Genomic DNA, 25391 nt, shown 5'->3' with positions numbered 1-25391 from the left:
GCTGGAAACATGTTGATTTCACCGAACTTTGTGTTGGTTGGTTCGCCTCTCCGTCTAAAATTCATTACCAGGGAGCAGTAAAGAAGTAATTACGGCGGTGTTTAGTTGCCTGGAGAGCACTGAGCGTTGGTCAGTGTGAGACGGGGAGTGTGTTAACCCACACACACACACACACACACACACACACACACACACACCAACAACCCACAGGCGCTGTGCTGCATCCTCCACCCAAAGTGTTTTTCCTCCTCCACTTTCCATTATCTCTCCTCTCTCCCACCTCTCCCTTAACAAAACGACCCTGGACCGGGTCGGGTCGGGCTGAGCCGGACCGGACGGGGCTTTTGGGCTTCCTCCCCTTTCTGCATGAAGTGAAAGACATAACCTCTCTCTCTCTCTCTCTCTCTCTCTCTCTCTCTCTCTCTCTGTTTCAATCTCTCCATCTCTTTGCTTTTAGCACAAAGCCCTTCGTGTCTGCCTTCCTTCCCCACCCAGCATTCTTTCCCCATGCACACTTCTCCCCCGCTCTCTCTCTCTCTCTCTCTCTTTCTGTCGACTTCCCTCCTACCCGCCAACTCGCTCAGCCTCACCCTACCTTTCATTAGCCCACTCTTTATCTCACTCGGCTCGCTCTCTCCCCCTCTCCACTCTCCTATCTCTCCTAGCTTCTACACTCCCTGTACTCTCTCTCCCGTTCTCTCTCTTTCTGTTGCTTCAGTTGCGATACGTCTTCATTTATTCCTCTTCTCTCCCTCTCTTTCCCTGCTGACCCTATTATTTTTATATTCTGTCTATCTCCCCCTCTGCCATCTCTCCCCCATCTCTCTCTGTCTCTCTCTGTCTCTCTCTCTTTTTCTACCTCCCTCCCACTCCTCTCAGTCCCTCTAAGCTGCATTAACTCCCCAGATTACCTTGAGCCCTGCAATCCTCCATCCCCCACGCACTCACCCGCTCCCTATCTCCCTCCCTTCCCTAACTCATTCACTCGCTCACTCAGACTACGTCCACGCAGAGGCGGCTAATTTTGAAAAGGCAACATGCGACTGGCGTTTTCACACCTTTTATGCGGAGACCTGTGCTGTGTTTTAATGCTCTACATATGTTTCTGTTGTTAGACAACGGAATGAGCATGAAATAGCATTTTGATTAGAGGCAGCAGGTTCAATAAAACTCCACTCGTATTTATTCAGCCTCCTCTAAATGAACTACAAAATAGAAATTGGTACAAATACGTCTGTTGAATAAACTGTGTGAACTTATTTTCCCAGAAGCGACCGAGCAATCACTCGCTAAACGAGACAGTTAGCAAGTTCGCTAATTTTGTAAAGCTTTTCAACCCCCTTCAGTGACTCTATTAAATGAAATAGTGTACAATCCTGAGAGGAAAATACCAGAGGGAAGTAAACGGCGTGTTAGCTCGCCAGCAATATGGTGTGTTGGCTACTTTCTTGTGTGAGTTGGCCTTCAAAAAAATATCCTGAAGCGCTCGAGAAGAGTTTCTGGAGTGGATGCTACAGATAAAAGAAAAGAAAAGAAAGTGTTAGATATAGATCGGGAGGGCTTAAAGAGAGCGCCATCAAGGGTCGGGGGAGATGCGGCAAGTTCACTCGCAGCACGTGTGCAACAACTTTGGTTAAACTACAAAATACAAATACAAACTTCCCCCGGCGGCGACAGGCTCGATAGGCCGCTGTGAGAACTCGATTAGAAAGGGCTCGACTGGAACAGACGCTCAATTATATCCCGCTCAACTTTTACACGACCGCGGCCGAATCACGAATAAATGACACGCAAATGCAAATATTTTGCATCGACACTTTTTCACACCAGCGGTGATGCAAATTCGCGACAGTTGCAGCACTTTTCTTCAGTAAAAGATTTGAATAGAGTCACGCAGACAACCAGAGGACCAACTAGCAGGATCCTGTTGACCCAGACCAGCGTGTGACAGTCTGTCTGAGGCACGGGCGTCGTTAGGCGTCGTTAGGCTGAAGCCCCCCTAAAATGTTCTTCAGCCCCCCCAAATAATTTGGCATTATTGGATTAAAAAAAAAAAATAAAAAATAAGTTTTCTATTTTGGTGATGTCATTAAATTAAACTATTGTTTCTCACATGGACAAGTTATTTATAACTCTAACATGCTACATATGTGCGTGACGCGGATATGAAAGCTAGTTTATCCGTCTTTCCTTTACAAGCAGGAAAATTATTTCTCTCTTTCTTTGAGAAAAGTTCATATTTGTGTTGTCAAATTTCACTATGACCCTGAAATTCTGTCTCTTGTGTTATCATATACTGAATGCAAGCTAAACTACAGAGCAAAATCACACTCTCTCTGATTGAACCAATCTATGAACTGTCTGAAACAATGGATATCCACGGCCCCAAATGGGCCCCCAAAAAAATTGCCCCTACCCTTGGGGCTAAGCCCCCCCTTTCTTTGAATCATAGAAACGCCCCTGGTCTGAGGTAAACTGTTGTCTAGTCTAAGATGCTGTAAGAGATGTCATTGAGCTTCCTCACAGAGTGAATTTGAGTTCCCTCTGGTAAACAGCGACACAGGGCTTCTGGATCTGGTCTGTGCTGCCTTTGCAAAGGTTGAAAGGAGTAATAAAGTTTGATGTTCACTATAGTTTATGTTTTGAATATGTCCGTTTCACACAACCTGAAAACATCGACCTCGTATCATGTGACGAAGTTTCTTTTTGTCGCGTTACATTCACGTTCTGTGTGAAAGTACTGCAGACAAAAACAACAGTTTAAGAAAATAAACTTTCAAAAAAAACGTGTATAGGTCGTAAAAATAAACATGCATTTTACGTACTGTAGTCGTACTCTCTCTCACACTCACTCGCTCGCTCACCCCCACCGTCACTCACCACCCTCCCTCTGTAACCTCCCCCTCGCCTCTCCTCGCTCCCCCCCCCCCCCCCACTTCACTCACCCACCCACCCACACTCCATCACCCCACCGTCCACCTCTCACCCCGCCACTCTTCGCAATAGCATGTGCTCCTCTCCTCCCCTCCACCCACACTCTCTCTTTTTTACTCCAAGCCCCCAGCAGTACCACCAGCACCATCATCTCTCTTTCTCTCTCTCCCTTTTCTCTCTCCCCTGTCTTTTACCACTCTCCTCCCTCTGTCCCTCCCTCCTCTAAAGCCTTCAGGCTCTGCTTGATTTATGCTTGCCCTCCCTATCCACCACCGCCACCACCACCACCCACCCTTCCCTATCTCTCCTGGAGGTTGTGGCCCGGCTAGTCCCTAAAAACAACAGAGAGAGAGAGAGAGAGAGACAGAGAGAGAATAACAACCTCTTTTACTTTCCATCCTCCCTCCTTTTTAACCCAGCATTTTTTTCATTCCCCTCTCTCCCACACTGCTTTTTAAATTGCCTCTGAATTCTTGAGCTGTTTTAGTGCCTCACTCCCCCTTCTCGGCCGAAATTACTTTTTTTTTTACCCTCTCAAACTCTGGCAATGCTGAGGAAGCGAGTTCCACCTTCTCCTCCCGTCTTTGTCCACACGAGGACAAACACCACTACTAATCGCATGTCCAGCGTTTTGGGGGTGGGGGTGCATGTTTGCGAAGGAGAAGGGAGAAAAAAACAACTAAAACTTGTTGATGTGGAAGCATGTCGCTGTAACGTCGGGCAGACAATGGCAGCAAAGTCTTGTGACAACACGGCTCTTGTAACGCTCTCGTTCCTTTTCAACCTCGGGGGGGCTGTGCCATTAGCCAGGCCGACTTATGGCAAAGCTTCTTTCTCTTTCACGTGCTTGTATACACACACCTACACACACACACAGTATCTTTCCTCTTTTGTTTGCACTCAAACATGAACACAGGCCCTACTTTCTTCTCTGACAGCTCTCTTGTGGTGGAAAAGCCTCAGTAACTCGTTGCTTAACCACCCTGGAGTGTTTTCTCTCCATTGTGTTTTGGCTACTGTTGATTTGAAGGCGTGGTGTGTGTGTGTGTGTGTGTGTGTGTGTGTGTGTGTGTGTGTAGGTGTTAAAGGAGTGTGTCCATCAACAGCCAGGTCACGTGTGTAGCGCTTTGTGTATCAATTTACATTTCTTTCATCCATTTATTTATCAAAAACACGTGTTTTAAAAAAATAAAAAACTCCCTCACATAACAGTGTTTGGCTTCATTAAGAGAGGAAGGAGGTATTTGTTGAGACACACAACACACACACACACACACACACACTCCTTAAACGCAATCAGAACAGAAGATCAGGGGTCAAACTGGGTCAGCTGACCCTTCCCTCCCGTTTCAGGCCTTCTCTTTCCTCCTCTTTACTGCGTCAAAGCGTGCTCTCTAATAATACAACTCCCCTTGTGAAACACACACACACCCACACCCACACATACACACACACACACACACTTAACTCAGATACACAGTGCAGCCTCCAACCACAGCGCCATAAAACAATATCTTCTATCCATTAGCCGTAACTCTCTCAATGGATGATACATGCAGTATCCCTCACCACACATTTGAAGTATAGCTCAACACACACACACACACACACACACACACACACACACACATCTTTTATTCCAAGGCAAGTCTTATTCCGCCTTTGCTTTTTTTTTTTCCCACTCAAGCCCCCACATAGCTCGCAGCATCTCACACACACACACACACGCAAACACACATACGAACAAAGAGAACCACCGTTTCCACATATTTGTCTCTGCTTTTAAAGGGGTTTTTATTTAGCATAAATGTTGAAGCCAAGGGTGCCCGGCTACCATGGCAACCAAATTAAACGGAGGATCTCTTCAGAAAGCAGAAATCTAAATTATTCGGACTCTTTTATGGAGGGGAAAATGAAAATTCCCTTCACTGTACAGAGACTGTAAAGGCGAGAGAGTTGGGGGGGGGGGGGGGGGGGGATAAAAAAGAGATGAGTAAAAATTCTATTGTTTTTCTTTTATTGTCTTTGTGTATCTGGACCGAGCAGTTCAAAGCCGTCTCATGACAAGCCGTGTACGTTAACGCACAAAGGAGTGATGTAACCGCGGTGTCTCTAAAACTCCACATAAACCTTTTTGCCTTATTTTTATTTATTTTTTTGGGTTTTTTGAAAGGCGCCACAATATGTGTGGCTGCAAATCCATATGATGAAACCCATAAACTGCGTGCACGGGATTAGGCGCCACTGTTTCTGGTGCGGGGTAAACGATTTTTGATCCTTGGGAAACAGGATTGAGGTTTAAGTGACACACTGTCTACATATAGGCCCGCGATGAAGCTTACACAAGTGACGGGCGGATTAATGGGGTGTATTCCCATTATTTGGTGCTGTTTTGGATACTAATTTCGAATATCTCACGCTTAGTCTGTAAATCCTCCGAGAGTGTGCTCGCGGTCGAGAGTGTGCGCAACTTTTCACGCACGTTTTTTCAGCGTTCTCGACTGCGCGTGTGTAAGCTCGCAGAATCAAGGAGGCAACAGCTTTTTCCGTAACTCTGCTGCGACCGTTCCATCTGTGGACGCACGTGTCCAAGGGGATGCTGGGAAAAGGTGGTCAGTGGGGTTGGGGGGGGGGGTCATTCGGTCATCCAATGAACAGATGAGAGGAGGGAGATGGGGGTCAAAGGTGACACTCTTTTCTCTCTCTCTCTCTCTCCCTCTCTTGCTTCCTCTCCCTCCCATTTGTCTGCTTTCTCCATATAAGTGTGTGTGTGTGTGTGTGTGTGTGTTGTTGGCCCACAGCAGATCTATGTTATTGATTGACTCTTGTGGCTGCTGGGCTGCCCACTGAAGGAGGGGGCAGAGCTCTAATGAATTCCTGCACCTCATGCCCCCTTGCGCCAACCCCTACACCCCCTCCTTAATTAACTTTGTGTGCGCGGGGGTGCGCATGCGTGGATGCATGCATGTGTGTGTGTGTGTGTGTATCTTCCTCCACAGCTTTCCGACACCCCCGCTTGTTACACTCCCCTGCATTTTTTTTCTCTTTCTCTTCATACCTCCTACTTTATCTCCTCTTTTTTTTTATGTATCTTCCTCCTCTGCAAGTTGTTTCGACGGTCGCCGGTTACCTCGTGTGTACGTCACTCTTATCTGTCGCGCCACATCTCCTCCCACTGTCCTCGCTATCTCCCTCAAATCTCCACACCTTTCAGATCTATGCGCGTGCAACCGTGTGGGTGCAGAGTGTGTGTTTGCATCCATCTGATCCGCGATCATTTATCTGTATACTGAGCATGAAAAATGACTGACATGGTGTGTGTGTGTGTGTGTATGTGAGTGTGTTAGAGAGAGACAGAGTGGTCAACATTGACCCAGCAGGCTGTGAAGAGTCTGTATGCCCATCGGTATTCCAGACGTGGAGGCAAACTACCGTCTCTGTCACCTTGACTCCCCCTGCAGCAGATGAGCTCCGGGCTGGAAACACTTACAGCACTACACCTGACTGTGTAGTTAAAATGGACGATGGGGCTATTCTGTTCTCTCGCTTCTCCCCATTTTTCGTTCCCTTTCTCCTTTTTCGCCCCTCTGCTCGTCCTCACTTTGTTTATTCCCCTTTCAGCTGCCGTCTGTGGAACGGGACACATTCAGATGTCAGAAGGGCTTCTGTCCAGAAAAAAGCACAGCGCAACATAAACGATGCAACTCCGAAGTCTTGTGGTTGTGTTTGTTTTAGGTTTGGACAAGTTATACTTTTCAAAGTATAACTTGTGGACTGGGATCCACAAGTTATGGGATGGGATGTGTATTTTTGTCTTTGTTTGAGAGAGCAACCTGTCTTCATGTTAAACGTCAATTAGGAGGCAGTGAAAGCGTGTTTTGCGCGTCTGAGCTGTCGTCGGCGGTGTGGTCTGACAGTCTTGTAGATCCGCAGTGGAACCACCGGCGACATGTCTGCCGCTGACAGCTTCTCCACACACTCGTGCTTTCAAAGACGCTGACGGCTAAACACACACACACACACACACACACACACACACACACACACCACTTCAGCGTCTCTCACTGTCTCTTTGTGATCTCCCTGAGTTTTTTGTGTTGACTGGTGATGATGAGGTATGTTAGGGAGTCGAGGAGAGATGATTCAGAGCGGTGACGCGTTCGGTAGGCGCTACCGAAAACACTGGGTGTAAACGATGACTCGGCTGAGAGGTTTGAAAGAATTGGTTTAATATGGTGTGTGTGTGTGTGTGTGTGTGTGTGTGTGTGTGTGTGCGTGTGGTTTCTTTTTGTGTGTGTGTGTATTTTTCCCTCACAAGCTGTTATCGCTGTCGGGTGAAACCCTTTAAATTGAAAAAAAGTGACAACTATTCATGTTTCTTCATCCCCTTTTGAAAAGGGTTTCACAAATCCAAGAGCGGCAGGATGTTCAGCCTGTAAAGAACCGTGTAATCCCTCTAATTAAGTTAAAACAATGCTGTGTGAAATGTTTGGAGGCGTCGTCCCTCTCCACCTACTTGAATGCTTTAGTTTGTGCTGTGTATTTTCTTAAACGCTGGCTGCAGGAGAACAGAAGAGCCTCACCAATCTCCTGTCATCTCTTTCTCTTTTTTTTTTAAGGGGCAGACGTGACCGAACCCAACAGCTCAGACAGCCGTGGCGAGCGACTCGACTTCTTCCTCAAACAGGAGGAAGCCCTCGCCGCCGAGCCCAGCTACCTGGGCCCCGGCGAATCGGACGAAGCCGGGGGAGGAGTCGTGCGCGGGACGATCTCGTCCGTGGCCAATCTGAAGGCGGCTCTGATGAGCAAGAACAGCCTGCTGTCTCTGCGGGCCGAGATGATGGGAGACGATAACCCTTTGCTGTTCGAGTACCTGCCTAAAGGGGCTCACTCCCTGTCCTGTAAGTCCCTGTTTACACTGTAACACTCGCCGGTCCTCATACACACACACACACACATCATTATAACTGGTGAGTACCTGCTCATGTGGTCACCTGTGAGACATAAACACACACACAGGCTTTTTGACGCGAGTGTCCTCTTCCTCTGCAGAGTATTTTCCGACTGTCTTTGGATAATTTGTGAGTTTGTGTGTCAGTGATGACTCGTCAGCGGTGACTCAGCGAGAGAGAGAGAGAGAGAGAGAGAGAAAGAACATTTTGCTGGGATCGTGAGAAAAAATTTGTTTGCTTTTTTAATGTGACAGTTTTTTCTTTGTGCGTATCAGTGGGTACGCAGCTGTGTTTCACAGCAGCAGAATAACTCAGCAGAACTGCTCGGATGTCTACGATGTTTCAGCACCAACAAAAAAACGATTAATCGAATCGCTTTACAAACATTTACATCCTGCTAGAAGCACCTGCAAAATAAGGGGTGTTTTCTTGAGATTGAATTAAAACTAAGAGGTGAAACAAAAAAGCCATGTGAGATGAAATAGAACCATGAAATTCAACTTCTATTTTTGTGATTTTGAGTGTTCAGACTATAATGTGAATAGCTTGTGTGTGTGTTAAGCCTTCAACAACCTTCCTCTCTTTTTTGAATGTCCATGTACATCAGCTAAGATCTTCCTCTCAAAGACCCAACTTACTTTAGAATAAACCATTTTCTAAACCGCATTAATATTAGATTAATAAACGTCCTTATTTTTGGTAATTTGTCCAAGTTAAGAGAGATTCTTTTTCCGTCCTTTCCTCCAGTGAGGGTGTTATACATTGTGTGGGTGTGTGTGAGTGTGTGTGTGTGTGTGAGCGTATATTTGCTTGAGACCGCGTGGGCACATTTGTGTGTGTGTGTGTGTGTGTGTGTCTCTTTGCTTTTACTGGCTGGTAATTGGATCTTTTGTCCCGAGTTCTGCCCTTCTTTGTGAGCAGAAGAAAAAGCAAAGGAAGGGTACAACTCCAAGCCGAATCACGCCTTTTGAGTTGAGCCCCACTCACCTATAAAATAAATAAAATAACCCCCCCCTCCCGAGACTGAATGGGCCGACACACGCGCTCGCATCACATGGCATCGCCCCCTTTTTTGTGTGCTCAGCGTTAAGTGTGTGGGATCGAGATGTTTCTGAAGATTCAGGATGCAGATCGACGGCCTCCCCGCGCTCCACAGAACAGAAGAGGCTTCTTTTTTAATCACACTTTTAATATATGAATAGGAGATTTGGAGAATTCGGAGAATGTTAATAATTTTGTCAGTGAAAAAAACACACGTCAAATAAGTTTTATAGCCGTGTTTTAGTTGTCACCAAAGAAACCTCAGGGAGGTTTTCTCGGTTAGCCGAGCCCTATTTTGAATTCACTGCACAATAGGGAGTTGGGAAAGATGGCCAGCGACCTCCCCCCTCCCTCCCCGGGTCTAAATGAGGACAGAAAATAAACAAACACTGTACCTCAGATTACTGGGCGGAGGATGAGTCTGCCTGGTTTGACAGATCGCCGCTCCCTCCCTCCCTCCTCCCCCCTCCTCCCGTTCTCCTTCACCCCTGCTTAACATCCTTCCTGTCCTTTTTTTCCCTCCTCCTCCCCCCTCCTGTACTCCCCCTCGCGCCATCCCTCCCTCCATCCATTTCTCCTTCACCCCTCCTTAACACTCATCCCTCACACTCTCCCTCCCCTCCTCTCCTGCAGTTCCTCCTTACTCCTCTCCCTCCCGTCTCTCTTTTTCCCCCCTTATACTTCGGCCGTGGAGCATCAAAGTGTGTTGGTTTTAAAAAATCCTGGGAAAGTATTGATCTAGCCAGAGAAGAGGTAGAGCAAGGTCACCTGGCCCAATTCAAGAGTGGATATCAGCAGAAGGCCTTCGACACAGAGCTTCTGTGTCCCTCTTCCTCTTCTTCTCTCTTCTCCTCTCCTCTCCTCTCGTCGCCGTCCTCTGCACGGGTCACCGTCTACGTTCCCTCCCTTCGCGTGAGGAATGCCAACAGACAGTGGGACCATTCTGCATGTCAATCAGCCTCCTGAATCCAATTAGGCTCATTGGGATTTGGCCCCGATACCCCTTCAGTGCGTCAGACAATCAATGCCAGACAATGGATTGTGCCGGACACTCCCCCTGCGCACCTGTCCACTCCGCCACCGCGTACCGCGCCGCAAAGAACATCCAATTAACTACAGGGATCATACTGGCGTTATTGAACTTCTCCCTCTCGGCCCGCCTGCTCTCTGTCACTTCACATCTACTTTGGAAAATTGACTCCGTACAGCAACTCCCGTAGTGGCTCCATCGCGGCTCTCTGGAGGTCCTTTTAGGATTATTTTATTCATGATTCATGAACTTTCAGATTGAAAATGTGGATCCTACTTAGCAAAACCATTCCCTTACTTTTCCTTTTCTTCTTTTTTTTTGTAAAAGCAAGAGGAAAGGAAGAACAGCACATGTAAACGTAGACATCTATGCAAGAGTAATGTCTTTCAATCCGGTGGTGAGATTCTCTCTGTGTTACAACACCCACACGATACGAAGTATAGTAGAAACATACAGCGTATACAGTGTACAGGGAGCCAAAAATACCAGGATGTCCTACTGCATGCGGTGAGATTTTGCTGTAGCCAGCAAGCTTTTCTGGCTATTCTGACCCACAATCCTTTGCACAGCGGATAAGCAAGGGGGGGTCAAAGGTGAAGGTGCAATGATGAAGTGGTATGTCCAGTTGAATGCAATCTGCATGCATTAGTGCGTACTACTGTCGGGGCAGCTGCAGCATTGGATTGGTGAATCCAAATGAAAACAATAAAAGGAGAGTGAAACTGTCCAGAGGTTATTGCCAACAGTGCGTCATTAAGCGTTAAACTTCTCCTAACGGATTTAGCGAGTTTCAGTTGATTAGCTATTGGAAAGCGATCAGTCAGCTTACAGTAATTGCCTCCCTAAAGCCGAACCAGTCCTAATAGGCGCTGACCCCGCTCTGATTGGGACGCAGGTTGTGTTTTTTAGTTTGTCGCTCCGTGTTTAAGTAATCCAGTTACTCCACATTCGTGTGATTTTCACCTCTCTATCTCTTTTACTCGTGCTGCTGTGCAGTGAGTCAACCTGCTGTTATTTGTATTTCTTAGCAGCATGCCAGACACGACTGCAATATTAAACTCAGTGAGACGAGGTTGCATAAAAAAAGAAAATAGAGGAATTCTTTACGTTGGAATTGAACTGAGTCGACGTAGTTATTCCTTTTTCTTAAGAAGTTGTTCCTTCTCACCTGCAGCTCATCTCGTTACTCTGCCTCCCTCTTAATGTTGTTTCTCCCGTCGCTGCCCGGAGGGGGGGGAGGGAGGAAGGGAGAGGGAGGTAGGGAAGTGGAGATGGGGAGTCAAGCATTTGTGTGTGTTCTCAGTAAGTGGGAGTGGGGAGTGTCGGGCGCGGTAGTTTAACATTCCAGGAATCCGTCCACGGTCGAGCCTCATGGTTGTGTGATTCTGTCCGGTGTGCAGAGGAGGGCGATGAATGGCCAAAACCCACCGCATAACTCTGGAGACATTCCCCCCTCTCACCCCCCTCGCACATACTCGCATACACAACCCAGAATAACTACATTTCATATGTGCTATAAGAAAAAGAGATGCACTCTCAGTGATAGTAATGCAGCAGAACACAAACAAGAAGAAACAGCTTCTGTGTGAATAGTTATGAGGAGCTAAAGGCTCTGTAAGAAAATTTGAAATTCCTCATCCAGCGAGCCTCAACTGGTTGCCGGTGAACATCTTACATGGTCGATACGGTCGTCCTTTACCCTGCCTGTGCACAAAGTCTTCACTTGAGCTGCAAGATGGCTCCTCTCCAAAACAATCTCCCTCCACGCTACAGAAGATCCTCAAGCCCTCTCTCCTTATATTATGCATTTTACACATGCACACGCCCTCACAAAACACACACACACACATGCTGCCATCCTCAGCGCACGCATGTGGGTGGAAGGAGGAGGAGAGCAGAGGAGCGAACGAGCGAAAGCTGAGAGAGAAGAGAAGCCCTAACCCTTTCCCCTCGGCTGGTGGAAAGTGAAACTTCAGAGTTTTTTTTATTTTTTCTTCTTCCTCCCCCTCTTCGTAGTGTTTGATAGCGCAGCACTGGCAGCCTCTGTGTGCCCCCCCCCCCCCCACCCCACCCCCCACTGCCCACTCTCTCCCGTTGTGTTCTGGTGGCCAGCTGCTAGCAGAGTTGCAGTTGTACGTGAGTGGGTGGGTGAGACTCGTTTCCTCTGCTCCTCAGGGCTCCGCTCCAACAACTGCTGCAGCACGCTCCGGCCAGGGGCCACGGGGGCCATGGGGGCCACTATTCATAACAAACAAGGGGCTGGTTCCTCTCCTCCTCCTCCTCTTCTTCTTCCTCTTCTTCCTCCTCAACTTCCACAATCACCACCACCACCGCCACCATCATCATCAGCACACTACCCGCCCGCTCCGCCCACGCCGCTGCACCCCTCTGAGCCTCGGCCCCCCGAGGCCCCCGCTCTGCGGGCTGGGGCGACCCGGCTGCGCTCAGAAGGGTTGGACATGGACGTGGAAGAGGCCCCCGAGGGCCCGGAGGCCTCCACCTTGCCTGAGGTAAGCGCACACAGAGCCTGGCTCAGCTCCAGGTCAGAGGCTGCTCTCCGGGTGCTGCTCCTCCAGTCAGATAAAAGTTTTGAAAGTGAGAGGAGATGGGGGGGTGGGGGGGCAGCCTCTGCAAACACTGCAAACACACTACGGGGGGGGGGGGGGGGGGGGGGTTTGAGGCGACGGAGAGTAAAAAGTGACCGGTGACGTGGGTCTTTTTTTACACGTTGTTGCTCAAACCCCCCTCCTCTCCATGTGGAATCTGGCACATTTCCTGCTCTGTTTTCCTTTTTGTCCGTCTTTCTTTACATGCTTTGTTTGCTTTTTCTCTTCCTTTCAGATTTCCAATCCGTCACCCTTTTTTTCTTTCTTTCATATCATCTTCTCTTTTTTTGTTTTTAATATAGCCAGACCCGAATTCACCTTCAAAAAAAGCCCAAAGAGTCTTTTTGCTCAGCATTAGCGCTAACGTAGTTTGTGGCAGCGGTCGCATTAGGGGGACAACACATCTGGTCACAATGGCAGCGTGTGTCTCCGAGATGGCAGATAAACGACGGCAAGGTAGTGAGATGAGAGCAGAGTAGAATCAATACAAGTAGACAATGAGAGGTTTGCTCTCGCAGCCCAGGAAATTGTTTGTTCTGTGTGTGTTTGTGTGTGTTTGTGGGGGCGTGTGTGTGTGAGCATGGCAGTATGAGCATGTGTGGATGTGAGTTTTGTGCCAGTCGAGAGTGTGTGTGTGTGTGTGTGTGTGTGTGTGTGTGTGTGTGTGTGTGTGTGTGTGTGTGTGTGTGTGTGTGTGTGTGTGTGTGTGTGTGAGCGTTTTAGGAGCAGCATTTGATTTCAGAGGACCTGCCTCCCAACAAGCCTCCCTATCTCTGCGGACAAGCCATCTGTTTGCCCAGTGCATGGTGTTCTGTTCTCTTAGAGAGGACGAGGAGGAGGAGGAGGAGGAGGAGGAGGAGATGGATGGGGGGTGGTGAAGGAGCGTGGAGTAGATGGAGTAGTTGAGATGGGATGTAGATGAGAGAAAAGAGAGCTGCACCTTGCTGCATCAGGCAGATAATATTATTAACACCGTAGATCAACCTAAGCGTCTCGTAGGACGGCTCGAGCATCCAGGAAACTGTCAGCATCTTTTTTCTGTGTCTGCTTGCTAATTTCCAACAATTTGCCTTTAAATCATTCTGATCTGTCTACGTGTTTTTTTCCTTTAACTTTTCTGTTTTCATGTCTCATGTGTGTGTGTGTGTGTGTGTGTGGGGGGGGGGGGGGGTTGTCTTCACAGCTTGTCTTACCTGCCTGCCTCCTGCATGCCCAGACAACAATCCATACACACCGTATAGATGTGCGTGTGTTGTCATAACGGGATGTTTTGTGCTTGCAGGGTGTGAAAAGCAAAGAAGACGTGAAAGAATACCGCACAGGTACGGCTTTACAACTGAAGCGTCTGGATGTCTTCAAATAAGATCTTTAGTTTGTGGCTTTTTTCATCTATTTCACTCACACTTTTCTTGTCTCTGTCTCAGCTTTGGGAGTCGATCAGTCTCCCGTCGAGATGGATCAGATGGGCAACGGGAGCTTTAGTGGCGGCTCGACGGTGCCTGCGTCAGTGCTCGTGGTTGGCAGAGGGGCCGAAGGGCTGGTGGCGCGGGGCGAAGAGGCCGGGTCGGGGACCAGAGTCCTGCCAGAGCCCAGCGCCTGGCCCTCGCGTGGGTTCGCCTGCTCCCTGTGCAAGCGGCTGTTCAGCAGCCTGGAGCACCTCAGGGAGCACGAGTACCGCCACACCCTGTCTCTGATGGCCCTGTCGCTGGACTGGCCGAGCGCCCAGGGCCCCCACGGTCAACCCGAGCGGCCCCGTCACCAGCCGCAACCCCTCCACTACCACCAGTCCCTCTACCGCCCCACGGCGGCCGAGCCGGAGCCGCCGCCTGCGCGCTACCTCTGCTCCCAGTGCCCCGCCAGCTTCACCCTCAAGTCCAACGCCGACCGCCACGAGAAGACCATCCACTACAAGAAGAAGCTGATGCAGTGCGCGTACTGTCTGAAGCACTTCAGGGACCGCACGGACCTGCACAGGCACCTGTCCTCCGTGCACTCCAGGGAGCGAGGGTACACCTGCCCCGCCTGCGGCAAGGCTTTTAGCACCCAGAAGAACCTGGCGACGCACGTCAAAGTGTGCTGCCAGCTGGGGCCGCTGCCAGTAGCTCTGCTGGGAGGCGGCACTGGGATGGAGATGTCTCAGGGCGGGGTTATCGATTCGCTGTGGCGGCTATCTCAGGAGATGAAGGTTGACAATCATGATCTCGGCATCAATGTGGAAAATTGAGACAGGCCTATGTACACAAAACCCATATCAGTTAGCAGCGTAGCATCACGTGCTGTACGTTCATGCCAAAAAATAACAGAAGATCCGCGGCGTCATTGCACTGAGAAGGGAAGAATTCCCTTAAAATTATATAAAATATCTGTCGACGAGATCAAAAAATACTTAGGGACTCCTCTTTTCTTTTTTTTTTTACAACTTGTTAAATATATATATTTTTTGACAGCTTAAATGTCAACAATGCACAACTGCTATGCAAAGCTGATCTTTTGAAAATATGAGTAGAAGTTTTTTAAAAAGAAGTTATATGTAAGTTACCCATAAAAACAGGTGAATAACTTTCCGTTGCGGTGCCGAGTGGAGAGACGGTGGGGGGGGGGGGGGGGGGGGGGGGGGTGGTATCTGTCCGCCTCGCCAACCCAAACCACTTGTCTGGCTCTCTGTCGCCAGCCACCAGTCTACCAGTCTGACTAAACTCTTCTCTCCTTTTTAGGCAGAGAGATCTTTATCTTTGTGACCACCCCTGCATTAAGGGCACAAAGACACTCAGGCTCCACTGAGACTCACAACCACACCACCTGCAGGCCCTTTGTAGAACTGCAGCAAGAGAGCAGAATAAAAATCACCCGAATCAGATTATTTCTGTCAACAGTGGTAGTTCACCTCAACAGAAATTAAAAATAAATAGTACAACACAATGAAATATATATAAATATATATACATTTTCTTACATATATATATATTTATATATCTGATATGATTTCAGAGTTACTTTGTTTTACGTTACAGTTTAAAGAATAAAATAATATTAACAATCATAAATAAATTAAAAGTAATTGAATGAATAAATACATTTAAAAAATGATTTAATAATAATAACAAATAATACATATATAACTTATTATTTTTGTTGCAATAACTGTGGTTACTTGTCTTTCAACTGAAACTCAAAGAATAAATTAAATGAATTATACATAATATACAAAATTATAAAAGTATATTGTAAATTAAAAAATAAAAATAATAGCAAATAATATGTATAATTTATTAGTACTGTTTAAATAACTGTCTAAATTGAAACTCAAAGAATAAATTATATATATTATATATAAAATTATAACTCTATAAATAAAATAAATGAAAAAATATATACATTTGGAAATAAAATAAATTACATTATATGTATTATATATATTTAAAGTATTTCTTTATACTGAATCTCAAAGCAAAACAAAGTAACTCACTATCACCCTCAGCCAGTGCTGTCAGATCAGTGCAGATGGAGGGGATGTGCCGAACGAGACAAAGCCATCTAAAACAATAGACCAGAGGCAGCTCAGATTGGGGGTTGGGTGGTGTCATTTCTTTCTCTCTCTGTCCATCTCCTCCGTCACAGATCTGCGAGCCTTCAAGTGGCTGGAGCTGGACAGTAATTGGTCCTTCACGGCTCCGGCCCTTCTTAACCCCCTGACCTCTTCATCTGAAGAGGAGGTGGGGACCGAGGGGGCAGATGCCCCTTAAACCAGATGAGCTTTGCGACGTCACCGCTGCAGAGAGATAATGGTGTGGTTGTGAGACAAGTGTGGGGAAGAAAAAAAAAAACATCGGAGAGGAATGAGGGAGATGGTGAAGACAGTTAGGTGGAGGTGTTTTTTGCAGAGCTGCAGGATATTGCAGTCAGCGGGAACGCTGGCGTCAAAATCGTCGCTAAATGTAAAAATTCACACCAAGTTCTGCCAAAATGTGGAGTTTACAGCAGACCTGCAACTATAAACCAATATATGTTCCTCATACAGCCCAGTTAAACAGGTTTACCGTGCATACACCCATACTGTGAGTATTATACCCATAAGGGAAGAATCCCTTTAACATTCCACGGTCGCTACGACACAAAGATCTGTAATTTCTATGTGCTCGTGTAAAAGCAGAACCGGGTGTCTATTGGGAATGTACTCCTTCTGTATATACGTACACGAAGGGGAACTCCCAAATGCCAAAATCCCATCTCTCAGGTAATCCACTCTGTGCAAGCCATGCAGCTGAAACAGGTTCAGAGACGTCCGCAGAAGACAGGGCTGTAAATACAGTACGGCTGTTATGTGGCGTTTCTTCTTTTGTTTTGTTTTGTTGGAATTTGTGTTTATGTAAGTCCAGATTATTTTATTTTATCCTCGTAAAAAAACAAAAACCCATGTACTGTATACAGATATGTACTTTTCTATACTTGCTTGTAGTTTTTATGCTGTAATTAAACTGTGATGGAAAAACTTCTCCGTAGTTTTATTTTTTTAATCTTGTATCTGCGTCTTGCACATCATTCACATTATTTCCTTCCTTTGCATTTTAACTTGCCGCTCTCTAAAAAAAAAAAAATGTGACTCTTAAATGTGCAGTTGATGTGTGTTTGCATGTTTTTTTGTGCTGTCGAGTGTTTAATCAGAGCAGAGGTCGATTTGCAGATGGAGGTAATTATGTTGTATCACTTCAAAGCTTATAACCCCGAGCCGTGTGTTTGACCCCCTCCTCTATCTGCAGCCGTCGTGTTGTGCTTGTGTACTCGTAAATCCAGCCCGGATCTCTCACGGTCATACACTGTAAAGTTTCACACACACACACACACAGATCACTGAGCGTGTATTACTGACATTGTGGGGACTTGTCTTTCTTTTGGGGACAAACTGCACGTCCCCGCAAAGTAAAGCATTACATTTTAGGGTAAAGATTTGGTTTAAAGTTAGTATGAGCTCAGGTTTAGGTTAAGGTTAGTCACCAGGAAATTAATGAAAATCAATGTGATGGAAATGTGACCGTGCGTATAGTCTTGTATTTGCTACATAGTGAGGACCTAAAACACATTTTTAACAACAGAGTGAGGACATTTTGGAAAGTGAGGGCATTTTGACTGGGCCTCACTTCTTCAAAGGCCTGTTTGAGGGTTCAGACCTGGTTTTAAGGTTCAGGTTAGAATAAGGTTTAGGTTAGTGTTGAGGATTTAGATATGATGGTCAAGGTTAGGGTAAAGAGTTAAGATTCGGCGAGAAGCAGCTAGTGGGTAGTGTAAGTCTCCAGGAAATGAATGGAAGTCAATGTTATGTCCAACAGAGGGAGGACATTTTGGCTGGTCCTCACATCTTCAACGGTCTGTTTGCGAGTGAAGACTTGGTTTTAAGGTTAGGTGAGGGTTAGGGGTGAGGGATTGTATCAATAGGTGTCCTCACAAAGATGGATGCACACACACACACACACAGTTTACTTGGATGCACTTCATCTGGCTTAACTACCATTTAAGTCTAGAGATAATTGGCTTACGAGACCTTCTACCCGAGATTGGGACGTGATATTAACATTAGTTTTCATTTTTAATGTCTTTGCTGAAGCCTCCCTTTGTGTGTGTTTCTGTGTGATTTTATTTCCCTCAGCCTTCTTGTCATTGTCTGTGTTTGTCTCTCTGTCTGTGTTTTGCTTTCCACAGCAGAGACCCTCTAGAGCAGGGCAGACTGACTGTTGTGTGTTGTGTTTATAGTGTCTCTTTGCCTTTATTGCTTTAGTATGGAGGAAGAGCTGTTGCCAGGGCAACTGTAGCTTTGACTGGGGATCGGGGTGGCCATGGGAATTGATGGTACATTTTCTAGACCACGCCGCTAATTAAATGTAATAACTGAAAAGTGACGTCTCGGTTTATTTAAAAGAGCTTCATTCAACACGCATTTTTTTTCTTCCTTCTGTCCCTACAGTGAACGACTTCACAGTGATCCGTAAAAAGTTCAAGTGCCCCTACTGCAGCTTCTCCGCTATGCACCAGTGTATCCTAAAGAGGCACATGCGCTCCCACACCGGCGAGAGGCCCTACCCCTGTGAAATCTGTGGCAAGAAGTTCACCAGGAGGGAGCACATGAAGCGGCACACACTGGTGAGTGCAGCCAAAGATGCTCTACAACAATGGTTTTGAATTGTATACACACTTCCTGTCTCCAAAGTGGGCGTGGTCATCCCCTCCCCCACCTTGTTTGGCAATGTTGTGGAACGTCGTGTGGATGGACGAAAGCAGATTGGGTTATTTTTACATCATGTATTTCTATTTCGTTTTGCTAACATTAGATATTTACGCAGCTAAAGGCCACATTTACCGAATTTGTTACGGCGTTCGTCAACGTTAGTTTGTGTATCGCAAAAGTTTGTGTTGCAGAGAAAGGTCTCGAATAAAGTACTCTACCGATTATTCTATTGATCAATCGAGTTATTGGATAAGAAGTACTTTTGCTTTATTATTAAAGAGCAATAGTAAATGTACAAAGAAGAAAATAAGATAAGTCTTTTAAAATGCTAAAAACTAATTGGGTTGCTTTTTTTCTTGTTTTAAGTGCATACAGGGATATTATCTGTCAAAACTAAATCCATTTAGTGCATTTCAGTGATACAATTATTTTAAAATGCAAACAAATTCATTAAAAAACATGGGCTTCTCCTGTCAAAGTACTATAACTTTCACTCTCTTTGCAAAAAAGAGATGGCAGAAGGCCAAAATCCAAGATGGCGACAGTCAAAATACAGAATTCAAGTCTTCGAAACTGGCAGGCCACAAACCAATGGGTGACATCACCACTTCTTATATACAGTCTATGGTTCACGTTCACTTCTCTCGTTGGAGTCAATAGACTCTGCCACTAGTTTCTTAAAGGGGCGGAGCAAAGGTGAAACCCATGTGACACTGATACAGGAAACTGAACAGATGTGCGATCACCAGTAAGGGGCAGTAAATCCCATGAAGTGTAAAAAAAATGTAAACGATGTGTTTCTGTCCAACAGGTCCACAGCAAAGACAAGAAGTACGTGTGTAAAGTGTGCAGCCGGGTCTTCATGTCGGCGGCCAGCGTCGGAATCAAACACGGCTCGCGGCGTCACGGCGTCTGTGCCGACTGCTCCGGCCGCGGCATGGCGGCGCTGCTGGACCACAACGGGGAGGTGGGCGGGGACATCTCCCCGGAGGAGGAGTTGTACCCGGGCGACCGCTTCCACGACGACCAGGCGGAGTGCGACGGCGACGGCGAGGAGGAGATGATGGTGGAGGCGGACGGCGAGATGATGGGAGAAGGGGAGGAGGAAGGGGGGAAGTGGAAGGACTCGGGGATGGCCGCCTCGGCGCAGGACAATGAGAAGGAGGAGAGCGACTCCTCGGCGCAGGAGGGGGAGCAGCAGAACGGGAGCGAGAGGGACTTCGCCTGGATCTCCTAGAATCTGCCCTGCTCCTCCGTCAGCGGCTCGTCGAACCAAATCTCTGAAGATCTCTTGCGATCTCTCGGGGCGGATCCCTCGGCTCTCTTTACCCATTCGTCCCACCGTGGGCCGGCCTTTCCTTTGAATGGAAAACGCTGTAGGGTGATTGCGCGACAATGATCTCAAACACGCACACACACAAACACACACCCACACACACACACACTTCGGTTATTCTCAACCTTGACCGCCACGGTAGTAGAAGAAGAAGAAGAAGAAGAGTGGTCAGGAGATGGCTGGAGTGCGAGGCTTTTTTCTGCTTACCTCCTCTCACTTCTGATGCAGTGTTTTTAGTTCTGTGTGTTTTTCTTTTCTTTTTTCTTGAGGGTTCAGGCCAGAGTCCTGTCGTTTTCTACTCTGTCACAACAGGAATCAACGAGGACGCTGCCAAGGACACGGCCAAACGCTAGACTGCAACTTTCTGTGTTTGCCATCACAATCACCATGGAAACCAAGGATCACTGACAGTGTAGGGGGAAAAGCCAGGAGGGGGGGGGGGGGGTGTCTTGGTTCCACCTCGGCTGTAAAGTGTCTCTCTCTCTCTCTCTCTCTCTCTTCGACTGAAAAAGGGGGGAGTCTGAATCTATTGCAAAGCGCCGCGTGCCGGAGGAGCGGGCAGCCCGATGGCACCTTGTCGACGCAGAGTCCTACTGCCACAGACTTGCACTTTAATGACAACTGACTCCTATCAAAGCCCTGAACCCGTGGTTTACATTTTTTGATCCGATCTCTTTACGTACCTAAAAACAACTCGGTGACCGCACCTACCTTTAAGGATGTACTCCTATGTCCTCTTGACTGTTATCACGATATATAGAAATCACTGAATCTTTGTGCAGATTTGCTGTTTATAGAGCCGATGCCTTTTTTCTTTTCTTGTTTTTTTTTCGGTGGGGTCGTTAATCTTTTCTTAACTTAAGTCCCCCCCCCCCATGCGGTTTCTATCAATCCATTCCAAAATGAATACTGGAGATTTTGACGGATGTACATACGATTTTTTGTATTTTAAAAAGAGGGAGGGGAGTGTGTGGGAGACAGAGAGAGTGTATGTCGGAGACTTTAGTTTCTAGCTTCCTTGTTTGGAGAGTCGACAACGGATCCTCGTGACCTACACTTTTAACTCTTTCTGTCTCTCTCGCCGTCTCCGGGTTGAGTTCCTCTCACAGTGGCGGTTGTGACGATAAGACACCGAAGGAGGAGCTGCCTTTGTTTTTTTGTTTGTCGTGTAATTCCAGTTTCTTCGTACAGAATATGCAGCCTCTTTTCCATGGTTTGAACTTTTTTTTTTTGGCGGTATGAGTTTTAAAAAAGAGGATCTAAATTGTGCTTGAAATTTCCGAGTTTGATATTCGTAAAGAGTGTGATATTAATTTGTTTTGCTATTTATTGAAAACCCTCTTTGTGTGGATTTCCTGATTTTATTTTGGAGAAGTCATTCCCTCCTCTCTCTCTCTCACTCTCTCTCTCTCTCACTGAGTGTGTGTGTCTGTGTGTGTGTGTGTGTGTGTGTGTGTGTGTGTGTGGTTGTTTGTATGCAAGAATGTTTGAGTGTCCAAAAAAAAAAGTCTATATTGATTTCTTCTGATTATTTCCATGTTTTCGGCGATGTTATTGACAATTCAAGTGAGGCAGATGACATGTCTTATTATTATGATTATGAGAACAATGATTACTGTTGTTGATGTTACTATTATTAATTATTATTATTAAGTGCTGGATGCTAAGCTTTATTGTGCGTTCTTTTTTTGATATTTTATATCTTGTATAAGAAAAAAAGAGCTTTTATACTTTGCCTTGTTGTGGACAGCAAGCCATAAGGCTTTTATCAACCTTTATCGTGCCAGTTTACGCTTTTTTTGTCGTACTTGCTTTTTTTACCGAAAAGGGGGGGCGGGGGACAACTTCACCATCAAACTTCTCTGTTAGATATTGATTAAAACGTATATTCAGCACACGCTTTTTGCATCACTAATGTACACTAATTGATTAATATCGAACCAAAAACAATCTAGTACCTTGTATACATGAAGTGCTTTCGTTTCACAGTCTGTGTGTGCAGGTGCTTTATTTTGAGGGATTTTATTGTCGTGGTTTTGTTGTTGGGTTGTTTTTTATTTTAATTTTTTTAAACCTGTCACTATTTGTCAGTTTAAAAAAAAAAAAAAAAAAAAAAAAATGCACATGTTATAGTATATTATTGTGAACATGAAGAAGGGCTGTGTGAAAGGACCGGCTAGCTTTTGAAGATCGCATCTTAAAACTCAAGCTGATTGGATTTTAGTTTCTACTGTCTCACTCCTCACGCACGACACACAATCACGTAGAAATGCAGCACGTAGACACAAAAACAAACGCTCCTGTCAGACAGCGTTGAGTCTACATTCTGTGTTTCTGTCTGCCAGTGTTTCACTGGCTTGAATCTCATAAAAATAATAAAATAAAATAAATAAAGGGAAAGTGAGCGCAGCAGTAGTTACTCTGGGAAACATTTTGTTGCCATGGACTGCACTTCCCATTAACCTCCACTGAGAATTTGTTTTGTGATGCTTTTCTTCACGCCTGGCAACTGTTCTTTATTTGAGCTGTTTTTATTTGTGTTTTCGTTCGACCCATTTATCAAAAAAAATTTGGGTAATAAGAAGAAAAAAAAGAACGAATTTTTTAATGAATGTCAATGGTGGGTGTGGAAGGAGCCCGTGATCGGTGATAAATCTGTCCTGTGGTGCTGTTGTGGCCACTGAGAGACATCTGGATGTATGCGTGACTCCCCCCCTCCCCCGCGGCCCTGCGCTCTTCTTCTCGCGACCCGTACTGTACGTCTTCTTCCTCATACCGGGTTGTACTTCAGGAAAAAAAAATGTCCGCCATCAACCCCTCAAATATGTGCCTCAATGACATTTCACCCCGCGTGCTAGCGTGTGTGTGTGTGTTTCCTGCACGTTTGTGTCGGACGGATAGAGATTACGAAGATGATCGGTGAAGAGCTGCAACAAAAAAAGAAGAGTTTTTCGGGGGATAAATCTTTCAAAGAGACAAATCATGATGGGCGACTAGATTCTCCTTCCCACCGTGTGTCGATGACCTTTCGTGCCCTGATTCTGTGGTCTTAACTGCATGCCTGTGCTCATTTTGTCATACCAAAGCGAAACGTCTTCGGCATCTGCACACAACCGTCTCATTCCACACGATGCAAAACTGGAACAGTTTGCTCTCTTGCAGATGAATATGGGTATTCTTAGACGTGTACAAATTGCAATCCTCGTTTAGCCTGTATAGCTTGATTCACACGTGCAAATCATGAAGCCATAGATATGGGTATATCTATATTATACTATATTTCAAAATTTGGCGCTTTTTACTTTAGATTTTGTTCTTCTAAGAGTGATGTGTGTATACCTTCATATATATGAATTTATATTACTATTATATATTATTTATTTTCTCTCAAGTTTCAGAGGGTCTTTGATTTGTAAAAGGTCACACTTGAAGCTTGAGGTTTGTTTATTTTCATTGGGAATATTGTTCAATATGATACTGACTTTATATTGATTATCATAAACCTGTGTTTGTAACAAAAAAGTGTTAAATCCCAAAAAAAAAAAAAAAAAAAAAAAAAAAAAAAAACTAACTGTCCTGTTTTTACACCCGTTTTGTTTCCGGGCAGATTTAAGTGCTCTTGTGCAGATTTTTTTTTTTTTTTTTTGTTCGGTTGATAGTACTGACCACAAAACATTTTTACAGCCAACCATGAGCCTCCTGTTTTCGATGTTGGGGCTGGCCCAGCGGCCGTCCAAGCCTCTTTCTAACTTCATGTTTAGTGGAAGAATTAGCTTGACTTTTATTTGCAAAAACCAATCAGTCTCAATAAATTTTGAAATTGCTGCTGTAAAGAAGTGAAACACATGTGTGCTGTGTCTTTTGTTTTCTCGTCTTCCTTTGGACTGCTGTCCACTAGGGGGCAGAGTGGACAAGTCAAAGAGAGACGGAGGATATAACCCTGACTTGATTATGAACATCCTGCATTCACCGTTATGTCCCACAAAAGAATTAACCGACTCCGACAACAGACTTCTTAAATTCAGGTTTATTTTCTTTCCGTCACATTACATCACATAGATCACATTATCAGCATCACACATGGTCATCCATCTTTTCAAAGGCTTTTGACATTCACACAAATACTCCTCGAGTGCACCACTCCTCGGAAAGTGCTTCCTCAGTGCGTGTGTGTGTATGGGACTGCTGATGAAGACCTGAGGCCGAGCCCACACACACACACACACGGGAGAAATCTTGCCCTCCAGTGAAGACCCGAGACCGACGTCACGTTTACCCACAAAAAGACAAAATGTGTGTTTGTCAGGCTGCAATGAGCTTTTTCTTTTCATATTTAGAGGAAAGACAAGCATCAGCCTTGGGTCATCAGTTACTGAAAGGGGAAATCGAACACAAAACCCTTCAGTGTTGCATCTCCTAACGGAAAACAAAAAAAAAAGCGATGCTAGACATGCAAAACCTCAAATTCAACCAGACAATCAATCAATGAGAAAACAGTCTGTTTTCACACCAGCCAGTTTTAGGCTCAGTAAAAACACAACAGGAGAAAAAAAACACAGCGGGTTAAAAGCCGGGACGAACAGTAAAGAGCACAGTAGACGAAGCAGAGAACTGAGTGGAGCTGCCGTTTCAATGCATTACATTTGATTTGGAAGGAGATCTATTGGCTTTGCTGCTGCTGGTTTGCACACAAGACAAAACATTCAAGAAAGAAGCACACAAAATTTAAAAAACGTGGAAATAAAAAGGCTTTTTTTTGTTTTTAATGCACATTTCAAGGGTTTAGTTTAGCTTAATATACTGGGTTAAAGGCTTGGATAGGACCCCAGTAAAGCTGGGTAGGACAGGTAACGAGGGGAAGAGGAGAAGGGAAGGATATGTTGGTTAGGAAACAAGTGGAAGACGCAAAAATTATTTAAAACAAAAACAAGCGTGCTGTTGGTTGGAATGTGCAGCGCAGGACAAAGATTCCCACACGGTGGACATTCTCAAAGGTCGAAACGTTATCCTGCCTGACAGCAACGTAACGTCACAACATCCACAGTCACCGCACGAGTTTCAGAGATTTTGGCGGGAGAGAGACAAAAGACGAACAGTGCAAGCGTGCCGCCCAGACGTCACCATTATAAAGCATCTCATTGCACAAAGTAAAGGTAATAAAGCAATACTGCATGGTTGCGTTATTTGATATGAATTAGCAGTGTGGCGACAGACGTGGGAGGGTTAAAAGATTTGGATAGAAAAATCAGGACGCGCTACAGGCGGTAAAAACTAG

The 25391-nt window shown here is 45.8% G+C and overlaps 1 protein-coding gene across 3 annotated transcripts in view; it reads left to right on the top strand.

Annotated features, from left to right (window-relative positions):
• The window catches only part of zbtb46 (zinc finger and BTB domain containing 46), a 64582-nt gene extending 39912 nt beyond the window's left edge, over positions 1 to 24670 (top strand). For 2 of the 3 annotated variants that reach the window (XM_076100914.1, XM_076100906.1), the window contains exons 4-7: positions 7554 to 7835; positions 12133 to 12467; positions 13846 to 13885; positions 13988 to 15166. In XM_076100914.1, the coding sequence (XP_075957029.1) occupies positions 7554 to 7835; positions 12133 to 12467; positions 13846 to 13885; positions 13988 to 14787 (1457 nt within the window). In that variant the 3' untranslated portion in view covers positions 14788 to 15166. Of the gene's footprint in view, positions 1 to 7553; positions 7836 to 12132; positions 12468 to 13845; positions 13886 to 13987; positions 15167 to 18519; positions 18696 to 19591 lie in introns of those variants that run through there. The other variant, XM_076100924.1, reaches the window with a different exon arrangement.
• Positions 24671 to 25391: the final 721 nt, after the last annotated feature.

Source organism: Anarhichas minor, unplaced genomic scaffold, assembly GCF_050575085.1.
Source record: "Anarhichas minor isolate MPS153535 unplaced genomic scaffold, ASM5057508v1 ptg000003l, whole genome shotgun sequence".
NCBI classification, from domain to species: Eukaryota; Metazoa; Chordata; class Actinopteri; order Perciformes; family Anarhichadidae; genus Anarhichas; species Anarhichas minor.
This window is presented reverse-complemented; position numbering and strand designations above follow the sequence as displayed.